The sequence below is a fragment of the Meles meles genome, chromosome 7, assembly GCF_922984935.1.
Source record: "Meles meles chromosome 7, mMelMel3.1 paternal haplotype, whole genome shotgun sequence".
NCBI lineage: Eukaryota > Metazoa > Chordata > Mammalia > Carnivora > Mustelidae > Meles > Meles meles.
The window spans coordinates 109,719,020-109,740,269 of NC_060072.1; the positions used below are offsets into that span (position 1 = coordinate 109,719,020).

General features: G+C 36.1%; 1 protein-coding gene across 12 annotated transcripts in view; it reads left to right on the forward strand.

Annotated features, from left to right (window-relative positions):
• Window positions 1-21,250, forward strand: part of WNK1 (WNK lysine deficient protein kinase 1) — a 152,310-nt gene that overhangs the window by 53,691 nt on the left and 77,369 nt on the right. For all 12 annotated transcript variants that reach the window (XM_046011979.1, XM_046011965.1, XM_046011969.1 and 9 more), the window contains exon 2: window positions 17,983-18,155. In XM_046011979.1, coding sequence (XP_045867935.1) covers window positions 17,983-18,155 — 173 coding nt within the window. The remainder of the gene's footprint in view (window positions 1-17,982; window positions 18,156-21,250) is intronic.

Below are 21,250 nucleotides of genomic sequence, written 5' to 3' on the forward strand. Positions count from 1 at the left end.
TATTCAATAAATAAGAACTTTCCTTTGCAGTATCCATAGTTTGAAAATGATGTAGCTAAAAGAAAATGTTCATGTTTTTTTTTTCTAATTGACAAGCAATTTCTAAAAGTATTCTAACTCAAGAATTAGTTTTATGTATTGCAAATTGTAATAAGTAAATAACAGTTATTTTAAAAATGCGTAATTATTGTTGCTGATTTGACCAGGATATTGCCACTGATTTGACAAGGATATTACTTAGGTATACTCAAAGGATGACCTTTTCTGTTGCGATAGGAAATTAGATCATTAAAAAAGATCTTAAGCGGGGCGCCTGGGTGGCTCAGTGGATTAAGCCGCTGCCTTCGGCTCAGGTCATGATCTCAGGGTCCTAGGATTGAGTCCCGCATCGGGCTCTCTGCTCTGCAGGGAGTCTGCTTCCTCCTCTCTCTCTGCCTGCCTCTCTGCCTACTTGTGAGCTCTCTCTCTGTCAAATAAATAAATAAAATCTTTAAAAAAAAAAAAAAAAGATCTTAAGCAAAAAAGTCAGATTTAGAAAAAATTTAGAAATACCATTTAAAAATCAAATATCGGGGCGCCTGGGTGGCTCAGTGGGTTAAGCCTCTGCCTTCAGCTCGGGTCATGATCTCAGGGTCCTGGGATTGAGCCCCGCATCGGGCTCTCTGCTCAGCGGGGAGCCTGCTTCCCCCCTTTCTCTCTACCTGCCTCTCTGCCTACTTGTAATCTCTGTCTGTCAAATAAATAAATAAAATCTTTAAAAAAATAAAAATCAAATATCAAAAATACCAAGATACATAAAAATCAAATATATAAAGCAGTATCATTCATGAATGTGTACGTATGTTGTAAAAATTATAAAAATATACATTAGGATGATAAATGCCATATTCCAGACAGTGTTTAGGTATGGATTCCACTTACTATAATGTCCTAATGCTTCATTCATGTCATACATAGCCTCTGTCAGAATTTCCTGTTTTAGGCTGAATAATATGCTGCTTTACATATTTACCACATTTTGTTTCCCATTCATCGGTTGATGAGTACTTCACATTGTTTTCGCCCATTGAATGTTGTGAATAATGCTTATAGAAATACTGGTGTACCAGTATTGGAGGCCCTGCTTTTAATGCTCTTGGGTATATACCAAGGAATGGACTTACTGGATCATATGTAGTTCTGTTTAGTTTTTTGAGGAAATGTCATATTTTCCACAGTGGGTATATCATTTTACATTCCTACCATAATGTCCAAGGGTGCCAATTACTCTGTATCCTTGGTAATATTTGTTAGTTTCTAAGTTTTTGTTTTTGTTCTTTAAATAATAGTCATCCTAGTGGGATTGAAGTGGTATCTCGTTAGGTATGTTTTTTTTTTTTTATAAAATTTTATTTATTTGACAGAAAGAGAGAGATCACAAGTAGGCAAAGAGGCAGGCAGAGAGAGGGGGAAGCAGACTCTCAGCTGAGCAAGGAGCCTAATATGGAACTCAATCCCAGGACCCTGGGATGTGACAGACTCTTAACTGACTGAGCCACCCAGATGCCCCAGCAATTTTATCTTTAAGTAGTAAAGGAATTCAGAGTAAATAGTTGACTGGGGAAATTTGCTGACATTAGGACATACCAGTCTACCTGCAGCCAAAATTAATTTTTTAGCAAAATTAACAATACATGGAATTTATAAATTTAAAATTTATAAATTGCCACTTAGTTTATCATTTGATTGCTAATGTAATTTGGAAAATAAACTGCCTTGTGAAATCTTTTGGTCATCTAGTTGAGTCAGAATGTACACATATAAATTTGTATTTAATTATCTAAGAGCACAGAAATCTTTTAGCTATTCCTGATATGTCTGTAGTCCCAAATTAAGGAAATGCTACTTCTGATGACTTTCTTACCAATCTCTTTCACTGCAGTGTAAAAATGGCCAAATGTGAATTATATTCAGGAATATGTATGGGATAATAAGTCCCAATGAATGGAGTAGCTGCCATTAAAATAATGTTCCTAGGGATACCTTGGTGGGGGCTCTGTCCGTTAAGAGTCTGCTCAGGTCATAATCTCATGGGTGGTGAGATTGAGCCAGGTATCAGCACTCTGTGCTCAGCAGGATATGCTCTGCCCCTCCCATGTGCGTTTTTACCCTCTGTTTCTCCAATAAGTAAATCTTTTTTAAAATGGTCTTACTTTATATAATCACTTTAATAGTTTTAGAAGCTTGCATGCAGTGTTTTAAATTCTCAGAATAATTCCTAGTCATGAAAGATGAGGTTTCCGTTTTACAGCCAAGAAAACTAAGACTCGTGTCAATTACTTCAGCTATAGGAGTGCAAAAGCTATAGCATGTGGAAGTATAGGAGTCCCTCCTATCTGGTGGGTTATGTGGAAGGTTTGGGGGTGGGGGAAAGGTGGATCTGAGTGGCTTTTGAATTTGGATTTAATGTTAATAGAGTACTTTTAAAACATACTGGTCATAAGAAGTACTTCCCTGGTGACTGAGTCACGGGGGCTATGCTAATGCTCCTGAAATCCTTAGTTGACAAATGGCCCCAGAAAATTCTTAGAATTAGGGAGAGTTGGCTAGTTTTTACTCACTATTTCTGAGCAAGGGACTTGGCATGATAAAAGTAGTGTTTTGGAGGAATCTGCCTTCAAAAGGATAGATTGATATAGGGAAAGTGTAATCGTTTTGGTATGAGATAGTTGTATGTTTTACTAGTTAGCAGCATGGAAATGGGATATGGAGAATGATGGAATTGTGGAATTACAAGGATTGAAAAATTCCAGTCTTATGGCCTGGGAAGACAAAGACAAAGTGGGAAATTGAAGTTGTTAATAAGCTAATTTGTGGAAGAAACTTTGTAGGGTTGGAGATTTATTGAGTCTTGGCTGATAATGTGTGCATTAGACCTTTGTAAATACTAATTTGAATTCCAGAATTAGTAAAGTGTTGCATTAAATTAGACCCTACAACTCATGAACAAAAAACTTCATTAAGGCAGGTGCACTTGTGCAAATTGGGCTTTTTTATTTTGTTTTTTTTTTCCTCTGCTCTTTAAGTGTTACTTCTTTCTGCATTCCTGGGTCTCCCTGTAAAGTTGAAATACTTATTTCCTGCCCCCCAAAGTGGATTTGAGACGGAGGGAGAGGTTAAGATTGAGCTGATAAGGAAAGGATCCTAAAAGAAAAAGTAATACACAAATATTTAAATAAACATGAATGGGTATATTATACTCAGAGACGTCTCCATGTGTATGTGGTATGTGTGTGTTGTGTGTCTCTCTTTTAAAAGATTTTTTTAGGGGCGCCTGGGTGGCTCAGTTGTGAAGTGTCTGCCTTTGGCTCAGGTCATGGTCCCGGGGTCCTGGGATTGAGCCCCACATTGGGCTCCCTGCTCAGTCTGGGGGAGCCTGCTTCTTCCTCTCCCTCTGCTTGCTGCTCTCCCTACTTGTGCTCATTCTCTCTGTGTCAAATAAACAAATAAAATCTTAAGAAAAATAAAAATCTCTCCAGATATTAAAAAAAATAATAAAAGATTTTTTAAAGTTGTGCTTTGGTCTTTCTTCCTTAGGTCATGCCTTTTGACAAGCTAATGCATTGTGTTCTTATATACTGGATTTAATTTTATTGATTTCTTTTATGGACATATGAGACAAGTTTTGGATATCAGACACAGTGAATACTTTGGTGAGATTCTTGCTTTGCATTGTGCACCTACAGCATTTACTTTCCTGTGGTGGCGGATTCTTAACAGGAAGAAAATTTAGTGGATACTAAGTTTCAGTGCTAATAACTGTTTGAGTATTTAGTTATGTGTTGTTGGTCTCCCCTTTGGGAACCCTTTGTTTCCCCCCAAATTGGAAACTTTCTCATACCCACTGCAGGGTATCATTTATCTCTGAAGTGTAAAATTTCCTTCCTATAATGAGCAAGAATATTTTTAATCTTTCTTTCCACATTCAACTTCCCGTCTTGTCCCTTTCTCAGTCCTTTTGCTTTCTTTAAAAAGTTTTAGTCCATAGTCCTATCTATAACAATTGGAATTTAGCTCTCTCCGTTAATTGTTTTCTCATGTTCAAATGAATCTAATATATTTTAATAAAAACTTTTGAATTTTTGTGGATGGCTAAGTAGTGTTCTGAGTTTTGCTATTACAATGGATATTGTAAATGATTTAGTGAAAATGGTTTGCTATTTCGTAATAAGACTGAATGTGCTTACTTTTTTTGTGTGGTTTATCTGTTGTAAGTATCTGTTATATTTGTAGCATTAACGTAAAGCTTTCTATTTGTGCCAGGTTCTGGATACGCTTGAATTATTTCACTTTTGTGCCCCCTTCCCCCATAAGGAGATGGATGAGTGGAGAGAATCTCTTAGGCTCCAAAATTACATATTTGTGGCCCAGATTTGGGGATGATTTGGGAGGATGCTTAATGATAAAACTATATAAATTAGTCTGGTTTGAGAAAGCCCTCGACTTTTTTATGTAAGTAGATCATTTTTTCTTGCTGCTTTGGAACAGAGAAGGGGTTGATTGGGAGTTAGAGCAACCAGGAGTTTGGTTTGTTTGTTTGGTTTATTTTTTACTATTCTTTTGATGACCTTTTTCAGTCTCTGAAGCTGGTACTCACTCTTTCAGAATAGTTCTAAAAAGACTCCATGGAGAAGCAGGTGATACAATGTAATTCTAAAAATATCCTTTTACTCTCTACTCTCCCTCCCCTCCCCATAATGATCATATCTATTGACCCATTGAGTAAAATTAAGCTAATGTAGACTTCTGTATGGGATAGACCCTATTCTTCTCTAAGGGTATGGATAAGAAGGCCATAAAGAAATTTGTAGTAGGGGGGCGCCTGGGTGGCTCAGTGGATTAAGCCGCTGCCTTCGGCTCGGGTCATGATCTCAGGGTCCTGGGATCGAGCCCCGCATCAGGCTCTCCGCAGGGAGCCTGCTTCCTCCTCTCTCTCTGCCTGCCTCTCTGCCTACTTGTGATCTCTCTCTCTGTCAAATAAATAAAAATAAAAAAAAAGAAATTTGTAGTAGGAATTTACTCGCAGATTTGGCCACTTAAAATCCAGGTTTAATTTTCATATTGTATTTCATATTGTATTTCAAAACACCTTAGTAGCGCTGTTAATCATTTTTGTTGTTAACATTTAAGAGCTTTTGCATGAGAATCATTATTTTGCTTCTATTATTTGTTTTCCCATCTTTCCCCAGACCTCCAGTCTTTATTCTGAAATTTTCAAGACAAAAAACACAAGTTACCTATACAGTTTAAAAAAGCAAAATACTTAGAAGTATTTAGAAGTACAAAGTACTTCTGTCATCTTGGAATTGTTATTAGACCATGTAGCCCTATGCAGGATAGATATGCCAGACTTAAATAATTACTTACATGATTCCTTTCTTTCAAAATATAGAATAACCTTTTAAAAAATTACTTCTTTACTCAGTGGTAACTGGAAAGCAGTGTTCCAGACTGCTTTCCTCCTGAAGACAAGTTTAATTTCATTATCCCAACACCCACAATTAAGCATCACTTTAAAAGATGTAATAGATGCCTAGGTCTTTGCTAAGTCAGAGTGGTGCAAAAAATGATAAGGAGGGAGGACTCCAATACTGACCTAAAATATTTTAATCACAGAATTCCAGGCACTTCTCTCCACCCATATTTTGATACGTAAACTTATCATCTGTGGTCTTAATTTAGCAGTAAAACTGAATGTTGCTAAAAATAAAATGCTACAGAAGGCTAAATGTTAATAAGACTTGAGAGCCAGATATTTTGGGGGTACAGAGGGGCCAGTAAACTTAATTAATGAAAACCAATCTCACTGTTTCATTGAACAGTTAGGAAGGTTTGCTTCTGGGCTAATAAACATTAGTTAAGGATAGGATCACTACTTTAGAAAATAGTGAAATTTGTGGATAAAGAGAAAATGACTCTAAAGGATGTTTAAAATAAGCTTCTTAAAAGCAAGCAAATGAAGAAAAGCAAATTGCTAAAGGCCATTGTACCAAATATTAACATTGTGTTTTTCACCCAAGAAGAAATTACATCAGCAAATAATCTACTGAGCACTGTTATTTGGATGGTACTGAGAAGAACAATTGTTTTAGTTGTTACCCAGCTCCCCACCTCCACCCCTCAACAGCCTGGAACTGTGTATATTATGGGAGGTCATGTGACAATGATCCTTAGTTTTGTTCATTTAGCCTGTCAAAACAATTTTATGTAGGTGGAAAGAAATGAATGAAATGAATAGAGTGGGTTAGCTGCATCAGCTCTAGTTTACACTGAAGTAGATGAATGATAGTGTATTAAGCCCCCAGGAATATCCAGCTTGATAATGTTGGAGAGAAGGTCCTAAAAAGCAACAGTGGCTAATCTGTTTGAAATATCATTTGATTCTTTATTTTTTAATTTTATCATTGTCTTCATGATAATTTGACAGTTGGTAACATTTAAATAGTATATATTCCTCTTACTCTATCTTGAATTATAATTTAGTAAAGTGACTAGTCCTTTTCAGTGATCTCTAGGTAATAGAAATATCAACATGGCTTTTATGAGAACATTGTTTTAGAAGCTTTACAAAATGTCAAAATGTTTGTTCTAGTATAGTAAATGGAACATGAGCTTTGAATCAAATCCTCCTTTAATTCTTGGTTCTTCTTCTCCTATGAACTTTTTTTCTGAGTTTGCTTATCTGTTAAAGTCATACTATCTAATATCTCACATGTTTTTTCCTGAGAATTAATGAATAATGTCATTCTTAGGTATTTTATGATTATAGGTAGAACAAGTTGACAAATTAACTGAAAGATACACCAAGTTACTTGTTTGGGTTTTCTCCCCACTTAGTTGATAATCTGTACTCATGTAGTTACATATTTCTAATTTTAAAGATTTATAAGGTTCTCAGACCTCTTAAAATAAATCATCGGTAATTTTCAAGGATAAAAATCTGCACAATAAATATTTAAAATAGCCTCTATTTTCAGTATGGATGACATAGCAAAAGTAGATAAAAGGTAATATTTCAATAGAATTTCAAGACTGCCATTTATTGTGTTTACAAGGAAACTGTTTGTAGTTTTTTGGTGAGGAAGAAGTCCCTGTTTGAGGTCCCCCCCCCTTTTTTTGTACTTTGTGGTAAATAGTTGGCAGCTTTTTACAATGAGCTTTTACAGATTGTTTTTAAAAATCAAAATGGCTGTGACCTTTATAAGTTGGTCATTGGATTAGACTTACTGAGACTCAGAGACCCAATTTTAATTCTCACCTTTTTTTTTTTTTAAGATTTTTATTTATTTTATTTAACAGACAGAGATTACAAGTAAGCAGAGGCAGGCAGAGAGAGAGAGAGAGAGAGAGAGAGAGAGGAGGAAGCAGGCTCCCTGCTGAGCAGAGAGCCGGATGCGGGGCTCGATCCCAGGACCCTGGGATCATGACCTGAGCTGAAGGCAGGGTCTTTAACCCACTGAGCCACCCAAAAAATCCCCCTCAGCTTTTTTTTTTTTTTTTAAGATTTTATTTATTTATTTATTTGACAAAGAGAAAGATCACAAATAGGCAGAGCAGACAGCAGGCAGAGAGCCCGACGGGGGTGGGGGTGGGGGTTTGAATCCCAGGACCCTGAGATCATGACCTGAGCTGAAGGCAGAGGCTTAACCCACTGAGCCACCCAGGCACCCCGAATTCTCACCTTTTTTTAAAGTCATAGAAATTTCTTTTATTCCTGGGGAAATGCTAATTGCACGTTAAGGATATACACATTTTTTTTTCTTGGAAAGCACTTTCATGGATTCATTCAATACATGGCTATTGAGTAAGTTCATTATGCTGGGTTGTCAGATGCTAAATATAGAACACTGAAAAAGCATTTTGTCACTGCTTTTAGAAAAAGTCTCAATGTAATACGACTTCTGAAAAGGCATATACATAGTTTATAAAAAGATATGTACGTGTGTGTGTGTGTGTGTGGGTGGGTGTGTGTGTAGTGGGGTAGGATGACCTAGAGTAAAGGACAGTCAGGGGAGGTGCCCCTAAGGAAATGAATTGATCTTTGAAGGATGACTGGGCATTAACTAGGTTTAAAAAAAAAAAGTTATTAGAAGGGTGTCCTAGATACAGAGGAAACTGAATGTATGAAAGACCTATATGGGAAGAAGCGTAGCATGCTTAAGAGTGGAAAAGGTTAGATAAGAAGTTAGGCTTGAAGAGTGGGCAAGGACCATATTATGTGAGACTTCTTAGGTCACAGCGATTTTCCCCTTTGTCCTAAAGGCTGTAGAAAAGTTATTAAAAAATTTAAACAGTATCATGACATACAATATTTCATTGAGTCTAAAACTCCAGTAGTGTGACACATTCTAATTCAGAAATAAGAAATATGTGAAAATGGTATTTCTAAAAATTATGTAGACATTCTTTAGAATTGATTAAATTGGCACTAAAAACATTCTGGCTATGTATGGACAAAATGGAAAACATTATATAAGGTAAGATTAGATTGGGAAATGATTTAGTAGGTTTCAGAAGAGATCATCATGGCTTGAAATAAGATGGTGGTAGTAGAGAAAAATAACAGTAAATTACTTTGAGTTTCAGCAGAAAATTAGGCAAGCCTTGTGTTTTTTTTTTTTTTAAAGATTTTATTTATTTGTCAGAAAGAAAGAGGGAGAGAGAGCACAAGCCAGGAGAGTGGCAAGCAGAAAGAGAAGCGGGCTCTCTGCTGAGTAAGGACTTGATTTCAGGATCCTGGGATCATGACCTGAGCAGATGCTGAACTGACTGAACCACCTAGGTGTCCCAAGCCTTGTGTACTTTATTTTATTTTTTTTTAAGATATTATTTATTTATTTATTTGACAGACAGAGATCACAAGTAGGCAGAAAGGCAGGCAGAGAGAGAGAAGGAAGCAGGCTCCCCGCCGAGCAGAGAGCCCGATGTGGGGCTCGATCCCAGGACCCTGGGATCATGACCTGAGCCGAAGGCAGAGGCTTTAACCCACTGAGCCACCCAGGGGCCCCTAAGCCTTGTGTACTGTAATAGAATTTTTTTTTTTAAGATTTTATTTATTTATTTGACAGAGAGAGAGATCACAAGTAGGCAGAGAGGCAGGCAAAGAGAGAGGAGGAAGCAGGCTCCTTGCTGAACAGAGAGCCCGATGTGGGGCTCGATCCCAGGACCCTGGGATCATGACCTGAGCCAAAGGCAGCGGCTTAATCCAGTGAGCCACCCAGGCGCCCCAGCCTTGTGTACTTTAAAACATTTTTGAAAACTCTGAATTGTAGATATAATAGAACTGTCTTTAGATTTTAAATACAATTAAATTTTAAGTAACAACTAGAGTGACTTGTGTTAGTGTCGTATTTCACATCTCGTAACAATTTCTGTTTAAAATTGCCTATCAGTTTAGAGAAGACACTTCACAATTGAAGATTCAGTATGTCTTTTAAACTATGTAAAGATTTTGTGAAAGCCCTATACAGAGAATTATTCAGACTTAAAATTAACTTCCTATTTGTACTACAATGATTATTTTTACATAATTTATATTTAAGCTGTTACTCTTAAGCAGCATTCTCCCTTATCCATACTCCAAGTCTCAGCTACAGTGGTGTAAGTGATATATTTCCTAGCAGTTCTAAACTATGGGTGAATAAAATTTAAGTAAATAAGTTGAAGTTTCAAAGCTCACTGTTACTAAAATTTGAATCTTCTCAACCCCAATCTATAGCCTACATTTCCAAGTTTACCTTTAGCCCTTTTTACAGATCCTTTTGGTCTTAAGCATTTCAAGTATTATGTGACCACAACTGTGGGTACTTTCACACCCATGATCTTATTTAATTCTTAGAGTATCCTGCTGATAGGGTTTCTTCTTTTCCTACATGATTAACTCTAGCTTATACACAATCATGTACACAGAATTGGGTCTTTTGTAATATGCTCTCAGAGTACCCAGTTTTTTTCTCTTCATCATACATAATAAAATTAATGCCTCTGGACCTTTGTCCCTGATGTTGATTATATCCTATTGTCTGATACAGGGTAATCAAATAATTTGTTAAAATTAAGCAAACATTTATGAAGATGTACAGTAATTGCTAAAAACTAAAATGGATGTTGCATGCTACAGAAGATAAGAATACTCATTAATGGCGCTCCTGGGTGGTGCAGTCGGTTGAGCCTCCCTGAGTATTGGTTTCAGCTCTGGTCATGATCTCATGGTTGTGAGATCAAGCTCCCCAGGGGCTCTTGAGCTCAGCATGGAGTCTGCTTGGAGTTTCTTTCCCCCATGCCCCTGTGCCCTCCTGCTCCCCACTTGCTCTCTCTTTTTTTTTATTTCTATTTTTTTAAGATTTTATTTATTTATTTGACAGACAGAGATCACAAGTAGGCAGAGAGAGAGAGAGGAGGAGGAGGAGGAGGAAACAGGCTCCCTGCAGAGCAGAGAGCCTGATGTGGGGCTTGATCTCAGGACCCTGGGATCATGACCTGAGCTGAAGGCAGAGGCTTTAACCCACTGAGCCATCCAGAGGCCCTGCCACTTGCTCTCTTTAAATAAATCTTTCAAAAGACCACTTATCACGACAATCAAGAAAGGCAGACTGTATATTAAAATATAAAAAATAAATGTCTTTTAATTATAGATAGAACATAATTCATTTGGCTCATGTGATATCCGTCTTCTGATTGTTTTGAGACTGGATTAGCTTCACAATTTCTTTAAAATAAGTTTTAATTCAACTATAGTGAGGTTTAGTCATTTATAAGGGAGTCAATAAGTGATCTAGATTTTTCTTGTTTTTTTTTGTATAAATTTTCCTTAAATGAGGAACATTTAGGAATGAATGTATGGTAAATAAGATTTTTTAAAAAGTATTTTGGGAAGGGTGCCTGGGCAGTGCAGTCAGTTAAGTGTCTGACTCTTGGTTTCACCTCGGATTGTGATCTCAAGGTCCTGACCCCTGTCAGGCTCCATGCTCAGTGTGGAGTCTGCTTAAGACTCTCTCTCCCTCCCCTATAAAATAAACAAATCTTTAACCAGCTAAGCCCCCAGGTGCCCCAAAATAAATCTTTTAAAATATGTATATGTATATATATATTTTTTTTGAAGATTTGTTTATATATTTATATATACACACACGTATGTGTGTGTGTTTATTTATTTATTTAGGGAAACCCTACTGTAGGTAAATAAATGGAAAATCAAATAAACTGAAAACTCTTCCCACTGTAAAACACCAGATATTTTGAAAATTTTTATTAAAAGAATAATAAAAACCATCCTTTTAAGTATAAGCTTGTAGGAATGTGAGGATAATCTCCAAGGTCTAAAAACTAAGAAGAAACAAAAAATCAGAGTGGGAGAAGTGTGAACTGACACGATGAGAACTTTTCTGGGATAGTTGCCAATCTTATTAATAACTAAGAGGCATGATTTTACCATCTTAAGCCCAAGCAGGTAGTGGAATTGAGATGCAGTAAAGTTGTTCCTTGAAGAGAGCTATACCTTTAATGAAAATACAGACTAGAGAAAAATTCCATTTCTTCCTTTCTTTTTTTTTTTTTTTTTTAAGATTTTATTTATTCATTTGAGAGAGAGAGAGCACAAACAAGGGGAGAGGCAGATGGGGAGGAAGAACCAGACTCCCAGCTGAGCTCGATCATGGGCCTGGATCCCAGGAAAAGACAAGCTTCTTCAGGTCAAGTGAAAGAAAAAGTTTACCCTGGAAACTTATAAACAAGGACCTGTATTCACACAGGTGATTTTGATTTTGAACTGATTGCATGGAGTTAATGGCCAAGGCTAGTAATATCCGTAGGGCACTAGACCTAAACAAACTTCAGAACATCTACAGGGATATACCTGTAACTGAGGATATTCCAACAGACAAATCACCGTTTAAGATAACCATTTTACTCAGTATTGTGAATCACATGAAGAAACAAACCACTGCAAGTGAACCAAAACAGTAGGTAAAATTAAAGCCTCAGTAACTCAGATAAAAGTCATATTGAATTGAGCCTTTAAAGGTAAGTTATTTTAAAAAGTTGAAGGACTAAAAACATTAAATTAGTGTTAGAAAGGGGTAGTAGAATGACTGATTTAATAAAGACCTGGAAAGAGATTCAAGAAATGAAAATGCAAAAAAAAAAAAAAAAGAAAAGAAAGAAAATGCATTGCGATTAAAAACTGACAAGTGCTACTTTCCTCAGGTATCTGCCTTTAGATATTTTGACTTTATCTTTTCACTGTTTGTTCTCTCCAGAGCAGGAACTTTTTAGGAGGATAATTCAGGACAAAATAGCTCTGCAGCCATGAATCTGAGTCTCAGTGGACTTGTGGATAATTGTAAGCATCTAGTTGAGAATGGGAATAGAAGTGACTAAAGACTGTGAAAAGGGGCCTTTATGGAACTTTGAGAGGAGCCAAGCTTGCAGTGATATTTTGGAAGTGGAGCAGGACTCTGGAACAGAGGAAATTCCAAGGAAGGTGCTGAGAAAACTTAATGTTCATGAAGCAGGGAATGTGGGGAGATTAAAGGGGTTCTTTCCAAATTGAGCTGTCAGTTATCACGTCTCATTCAAAACCCATGTGTTAGAGTTGCCACTGAATGGGGAGGGCATATCTTTTCCCCAGGTATTAGGCCTGGTGAAATGGCAGCAGAATTCCTTCCCCAGTGAAGCCATTAGTTAAGTGCCCAGCCTTTTTGTTCTTTTTTCCCTCCTAGCTTTGTTTATGATATTAGGAGAGTAGGGATGGGAGTGGTGACTGAGTTCCTTTTATCACACCCTTTGATGGGTGCCTTTGGTGACAGACTAACAATTTTATTTTCTTTGTGGGTATCCAATTATATGCCCTCTTACCTTTATACCTAGCTTCCAAGACTTGTGTGGTCAGTTGGAAGTGTTCATCTGGTTTGCGTTCATTTATCTCTTATTTCTGGAACAAGGACTGAGACTTGGCCACATGTCTTTTGCATCCCTTCTTCCTTTGGAGTTTAAAGTTTGATTAATTTAAAAAAATTTAAAAGAGGTAATAAGCAGTTTAGATATAATGACTCAAGAGAGACTTAGTGAACAAGAAGGTAGATCTGAGAACATTGTCCAGAAGGTATAAGAAATGGAAAATGAGAGATAAGTTAAGATAGGAGGGATAGAGCTATGTTGTGTGCGCGCGCGTGCACACACACACACACACACACACACACACACGTACACACACCCTCACACATAAGACATAGAAATCTTACAAAGAAGAGAAAGGGAAATAGGAGGAGGCAATAATCCGAGAGATAATAACTGAGAATTCTCCTGACTTGAAGATAAATACTGGAAACTTTTGGCTTAGAAACACAATCAGCCCCATTATAAATACATAAAACTAGGTGCATGGTACTGGAAGTGCAGAGCACAATTTTAAAAAAATAGTCTTTCGAACAACTAGAGAAAATTCAGATAAATTTAGAAAGGACATTTATACTGACAGCTGTAGTAGATACCAGAACACCACAAAACAGTATCTTGAAAATGCTGAAAGAAAAATAAGCCAGCCTGGATTTCCACATCTATCTAAACTATCATTCAAGAGTGATGATGAAGTAAACATTTCAAATAACCTAGGATTATAACACTAATGGAACGTTTCCTAAAAGAATTCTGAAAAACATTTCACAGAAAAAGAAAAATGAACCCAGATAAAGAGAATAAGGAGCAAAATAGAAAGGTGAACAAAAAGATATGTAGGTATATATAAGTAAGCAAATACTGTTAAATAACAATTATAATGTTATCTTAAGGAGTAACAGGACAGGGGCGCCTGGGTGGCTCAGTGGGTTAAAGCCCCTTGGGCTCAGGTCATGATCCCAGGGTCCTGGGATCAAGCCCCGCGTCTGGCTCTCTGCTCTGCAGGGAGCCTGCTTCCTCCTCTCTCTCTGCCTGCCTCTCTGCCTACTTATGATCTCTGTCTGTCAAATAAATAAATAAAATCTTAAAAAAAAAAAAAAAAAGGAGTAACAGGACAAGAGGGAGCTAAAGTAGTAGAAAAATAATGTATAAGATGGGGGGGATGATGAGAATAGTGATTTTTTTTTTAAGTGGCATGTAAATTTACAATAAAATTTTTAAAATTAATTTATAAAATTAATTTATACCACTTGGGAAAAATTGTTCAACAGATTATATAGTCTCTATAGCATTACAAATTATATGCCTTTAGTTAAAATTCTTGATAATATTCTGATAGTTTTAGTTGGCTCATGCTGTAATTTCTACATTATAGAAATAAAAGTCTTCTTACTAGAAAAAAATAACCAAGATAATTTAGAAAATAAAGTTGAGGAAGGGTTATAGGAAGTGGTTCTACCAAGAATGAATTATTTTGAAACTATAGCAACTAAGAAACTGTGGTATTAGTGCAGAATAGATAGACCATTGGAATAGAGTATAGAATCTAGAAATAAAATTACACTTACATGGAAAGGATGGATTGTTCATCAAATGGTATTAAGTTATTGGTTGATTAAAAAAAAAACCAGCCAATCCTCCTTTTATCCAACCAAATAAATTCCTCAGTAATAAATTCCCAAGTATGGCAAACAAAACATACATATTTTAAAAAGGAAAGGAAAAGGTATGTCCTCAGTGACTGGAAGAATTACTGAAGAGATAAAGCCTACCTACCTACCATAAAGTAGAAGATTAATTGAACTGCAGTGAAATAAAAACATCAAAATCAGAAGAGATCGTAAGCAAAGTGAAATTACAAACCACAAATTGAGAAGACATTTGCAACATAAAATTAATAAAAGATTTGTATCCAGAATATATTGAGAACTCCTACAAAGAAGGAAAACAAATGATATGATTAGGCATCTCACAGAAGAAGGAACTCAAGTAGTCTGCAAAGAAAACAAAAACTTTTTCTCATTCTTGCCTCTAAAAATGTAAATTAAAAAACAGGATATGAGTTTACACCCATCACATTGATAAAAGTTAATGTCTGGTAATACCAATTACTGGTGACCCTGTTTAGCAATGGTAACCTTCATACAATGCTATTAAGAGAGTGTGTTAGTACAGTCCCCTTGAAAAGCAGTTTGTTGATAGCTATGAAAATTGAAGGTGTGGAGTGCCTGGGTGGATCAGTTGGTTAAGCATCTGTCTTTGGCTCAGGGCATGATCTCAGGGTCCTGGGATCAAGCCCCGCATTGGGCTCCCTGCTGAGCAGGAAGCCTGCTTCTTCCTCTCCCATTCCTCCTACTTGTGATCTCTCTTTCTCTGTCAAATAAATAAAATCTTAGAAAGAAAGAAGGAAAGAGTGAATGAATATTGGAGGTGCCTATTTCTTATGATTAAGTAATTCTAGACATGATCCTAATAGATGTTTAGTATTTTTGTGCCTCATTGTCTCTTTTGAAGGCTAGAATAGTGTTTTAAGTCTATATAGTAAAATACATAGGATTATAAGGATACTAATTGTACTAAAATAGTTATAAAAAATTTTAAAGTTGTATTATAGTGAGCATTGTTAGTGTATACTAATCAGATCAACTGAAAGATCTAATTGTCAATTTCAAAGTAATGATTAATGTAAATGATATTTTGAGATAATCTATAACCACTGTTATGTGATACCAAAACATCTAGGGCTGTTGGTGACAAAAATCACAGGATTACTGAATACTCTCGGGTATATATACTCATAATTGATGTATGGGCTTATTTCTAGACTTCCAGTGCTATTCCTTTGGTCTACATATCTGTCCTCATGCCAGTACCACACTGTTTTGATTACTTTAGCTTTGTAATAAGTTAAGAACCTGTTTCCTAGAGACACATTTAAATTTATAGCCAAGGAGATTAATATTGTAATACCACTGCAATATTATAGTAGCAAAAAATGGGGACTAGCCTAAAGATTAATCAATAGGAGATGATATAAATTATGATATATTTAGATAACAGGTGACTGTGTAACAGTGATGATGAACAAAGCCAAGTTATAATAATATGGTAGATACCTTGTAGTGCCTGGTATATCATCACAGGTGATCTCAAACAATACTGAATGAAAAAAAACAAGCTTTTAAAGAAAACATACTCATGGGGAGCCTGGGTGGCTCAGTGGAGTTAAAGCCTCTGCCTTCAGCTCAGGTCATGATCCCAGGGTCCTAGAATCGAGCTCTGCATCAGGCTCTCTGCTCAGCAGGGAGCCTGCTTCCTCCTCTCTCTCACTCTCTCTCTCTGCCTACGTATGATCTCTGTCCCCCCCCCAAAAAAAAATCTTTAAAAAAATAAAGAAAAACATATTCTATAACATTTTATGAAATTTTAACATTTTAACACAAAGTATAAAAACCTGTATGGGAAGTGGTATGTCCAAATTCAGTTTAGTAGTTATTCAGGGGTAAGGAGTAGTGATGGGAAGGACAATTAATTATGTCTATATTTATTTAACTGTGTGATGGGCACATTACTTTATTGTATGCCTGGAATCTTTTGTTAAAATATGTATTGCTTGATTTGACAGAATATTAGTGTGACAGAGATAGTTTCAATTTTAATATACAGAATAATTCAGAGTATGTGTATATGGGGCCTTGTCAAGGGAAGATCAACAAATTAAGTGCTTTCCCCCAGTTCATCTCAGAAACATCACATCACCTATGAAGTGCCAGGTGCTTTAAACATGATGAAAGCATACCTAGTAGATTATTTAATGTTTTCTTAAAGAAAATTCTAATCAAAGCAAAGACAGAACTAGAATTTATATTTAGATATTTTTTCCTCCAAAATCTCATACTTGTTCCATGTTATTAAATTGCATAGATTGCATAGCAATAAATCATATATTTTAGAAGTGGTAAGTTAACTGTAGCCACAAAATGATACTGTATTTGAGGCACATGTTAACATAAAGACATTGAAATAATTTCAAGCACGACATTATAATCCAGTTTTCTTAAGTTTACTTTACCCTGTCTCACAGTCATGAAAGGCTGAAGAATTTTTTTTTTTTTTTTTAAAGATTTTATTTATTTATTTGACAGAGAGAGAGATCACAAGTAGACAGGCAGGCAGAGAGAGAGAGAGAGAGAGAGAGAGAGAAGCAGGCTCGTTGCTGAGCAGAGAGCCCGATGCGGGGCTCGATCCCAGGACCCTGAGATCATGACCTGAGCCGAAGGCAGCGGCTTAACCCACTGAGCCACCCAGGCGCCCCAAGGCTGAAGAATTATTAGTTATTAGTAACTTCAATGTTAATAGCATTCCTGTTTTAAATATTATTGATCATTGTAATTTAGTACATGTTTGGCATTTGAACTTATTTTTGTGGGTTTTTTTCTTTGTTTTTCCCCCATTTAAAAAAAATTAACAAATAATATATTGTTTGTTTCAGGGGTACAGGTCTGAATTTCATCAGTCTTACACAATTCACAGCAGTTACCATATAGCACATACCCTCCCTAGTGTCCATCACCCAGCCACTCCATCCCTCACACTCCCCTCCACTCCAGCGACCCTCAGGTTGTTTCCTGAGATTAAGAATCTCTTATGGTTTGTCTCCCTCTCTGGTTTTGTCCCATTTCCTTTTTTCCTCTCTTCCCCCATGATCCTCTGTCTTGTTTATCAAATTCCACATATCAGTGAGATCATATGATAATTGTCTTTTTCTGACTTACTTCACTTAGCATAATACCCTCTCATTCCATCCACGTCATTGCAAATGGCAGATTTTATTTTTTGGTGGTTTTGTTTTTCCTATTTAAACTATTTTATTTTAACTTAAGTCTGATTAGCATATAGTGCTATATTAGTTTCAACTGTGCAGTATGATTCAGCAGTTCTATACATTTCTTATCAAGATAAGTGTATTCTTAACAGCATTTAAATTTGACTGTGTGACTTGGTATTCTGTTATTTTAAACCACATTCTGTTTTGGTTCATGATTTTAGGATCGAAAATTAACAAAGTCTGAGAGGCAGAGATTTAAAGAAGAGGCTGAAATGTTAAAGGGCCTTCAGCATCCCAATATTGTTCGATTCTATGATTCCTGGGAGTCCACAGTAAAAGGGAAGAAGTGCATTGTTTTGGTGACTGAACTTATGACATCTGGAACGCTTAAAACGTAAGTCTATCAATATTATAAAAGTTGACCAAAGTTTAAAAGAACTTGAATTTTCTCATATCATATTGTATCAGTCCTGCTTTTCTTGCCAAGCATACCAAGGAGGGAACAATCCCTCCAACTCTTGGTAGGACATTTTCCTGCCCACTAAGTCCTCTGGTGTATAAAATAATTTGATAATTATTTAATGGTAATATTAAAATAAGTTATTACAGAATAAACCTAGTTATTTTAAATGATGTTGATTTGCACTTCTAATTGAGCAGCAACTGAGGGATCAAGAAATCATATGACAATGTGGCCCTCTAGTGGTTTAAATGAGGTTGAAGCTTATTTACTTACTCCATTTACTCCATTTACTTTATCACCTTGTATTGGACAGTTATTGCTGCATCTGTGCAACTATTATTATGTCAGATTCAGATGGTACTGTGACAGTTATTGCTAGATAAATCCATTTACCTTAGTATCAGAAATTAAAGCCGAAATACCTAGACTCATCATTTCTTTCATGAAAACAGGTCAAACACAGAAATTTCTTGTTCTCCATTTGAACAATTCCTAACAAGGTATTCCCTTTCCCTAAAAGAGTTTTAAAGTAGGAATGGGAGTTTGCCTTTGGAATCCCAGGTGTCTCAGATTACATGTACTCAGTGAGGAAACTACAGTCAACCCTGAACAAAGTGAGAGTTAGGGACAGTTGACCCTCCATGTAGTTGAAAATCCAAGTATAACTTTTGAATCCCTCAGACTTCATAACTTAGTAGCCTACTGTTGACTAGAAGTCTTACTGATAACATAAATGGTTGATTAACACCTATTTGTATATTATATGTATTATATACTGTATTTTTATAATAAAGTAAGCTAGAGAAAATAAAATCATGAGAGAATACATTTGCAGTACTATACTATAAAAAGTCTGCATGTAAGTAAATCCACACAGTTCAAAACTATGTTGTTCCAGGGTCAAATGTAGTATAAATTATATGGTTATATTAAATTTTTAATTGTGGAGGAACTGGACTTTTAAAAATTGTCTCTTTGGTATGTATTCATTCCTTACCACTTTCTTTAGTTAATACTACTGAGATAATTCATCCCAGATACTTGAAACAGTTTTGTATCTTTTGGATGTAACGACTTGCATGTGCTCTTGGATGCTCAAGATTAACATATTGAAAAGCCAGCAGATTTTTTCCCTCCTGCAAATTCTGGTTTCCCCACTCAGCTTCTCCAATATTTATGGTAACATCTTTATCCTCGTCATCCAAGCTGTTTGTTAATATATCTCTTTCTTCCACTAGATTGTGCTCCCTAGCACTATGCCTGAAATTTAATAACTATTTGAATGAATTAAAGAAAATTGTGGTTATTAGTTATGTGTATATCTGTATCTTGAGATTCTTTTCACCAGTTTAGGTACTTTAGTGGGCTGTCAATAATCTGTTCAGGCATACCCTTTAAGAGTACCCTCTGACATTTGTTTTAAATTTGTTTTTATTTGTTTTAAAAAGTTTATTGAGAGACTTTGGGTTAACGTAGTAGGCTAAGCCTCTGTGGAATTGTCCCTCAGTTGGTAGAACACACAACTCTTGATCTCGGGATCATGAGTTCTAGCCCCATGCTGGGTGTAGGCATTACTTTAAAAAAAAAAAAAAAAAAAAGAGTTCAGATGTAATAAGAAAAGATCCAAAGAACTTTTAGAAATAAGAATAAATCCTTAAAAAAAAAAGAATAAATCCTTAAAATTAAAACTTCATTGATTAGGTTAAACAGCAGAATACATTGAACTAAAAAGAATAAATATGAATATCAGCAAAAAGAACATGAGACATGGAGTGAGAAGACATTAGATTTAATTATCATTCTAGAAGGAAAGAATCAAGAGAATGAGGAAGGACTTGAGGATGTGTATTTAGTTCTCAGCACATAGATTTACTTTTAAAAACGAAGATTTTTAGAATTTATTTGACAGAGAGAGCACACAAGCAGGGGGAGCACCAGGCAGAGAGAGAAGCAGGCTCTCCTGCTGAGCAGGGAGCCCAATATGGGACTTGATCCCAGGACCCCAGGATCATGACCTGAGCACCAGGGCACAGCCCCCACCCAAGCATATAGATTTAAAACAAATCCATATTTTCATATAGTTATATATGACTTCAATGAAGGCAAGTCCTATAAGCTGCTTCTTGTTAATACTTTGTTACCAGTTCAAATGAGTAGCAGGACATTAAGTTGTTGTCTTTCACAGTGCTTAATAAAGTTGACTATAACAGAGATCCAAATCCATATTCATACTGGAAGAATACAGAATAATTAGGAATATTGGTAGCATTTAGAGAAGCAAAAGGGATGGGAGTTGGTTCCAACATTCATGCTTTTTGGACTTTTTAGGTTTCTACCTTTGTTCCGCATATTTTTTAATACTTAAATTGACACCCATACCTGAAAAATAATATGGGTTAGAAAATTTGATTCAGGCGCACCTGGGTGGCTCAGTGGGTTAAGCCTCTGCCTTCGGTTCAGGTCATGATCTCAGGTGCCTGGGATCGAGTCCCACATTGGGCTCTCTGTTCAGCAAGGAGCCTGCTTCCCTCCACCTCTCTCTCTCTGCCTGCCTCTCTGCCTACTTGTGATCTCTGTCTGTCAAATGAATAGATAAAATCTTTTTTAAAAAAATTTTTGATTCAGGAAATAGAAATAAAGCTAGATTTTTTTTTAATTGAGATGAAATTCACAGAACATAAAATTAAAATTTTAAAGTGTACAATTCAGGTATAGATATTTTGTCTATACAGTGTTGTATGACCACTACATGATTTATCAAGTTCTTAAACATTTACATCACCTCAAAGGAACACTGTACTCATTAAGTAGTTATTCTCCATTTTCCTTCCCATGCAGTGTATTTACTCTTTAATTGCACACCATCTAAGTTCTTGGCATTTTTCTTTCTAAGCTTAAAGCTCTCTTTCCCTATCATTGTTTCTGTTTCCGAGCCTCAGAGCTAAGGGAGCAGGAGGGTGTAGTAGAAAGCACTAGACAGAGTAGGAGTGGTGAGTTCTACTCCTAGCTCTGCTTCTGCCTAGCTG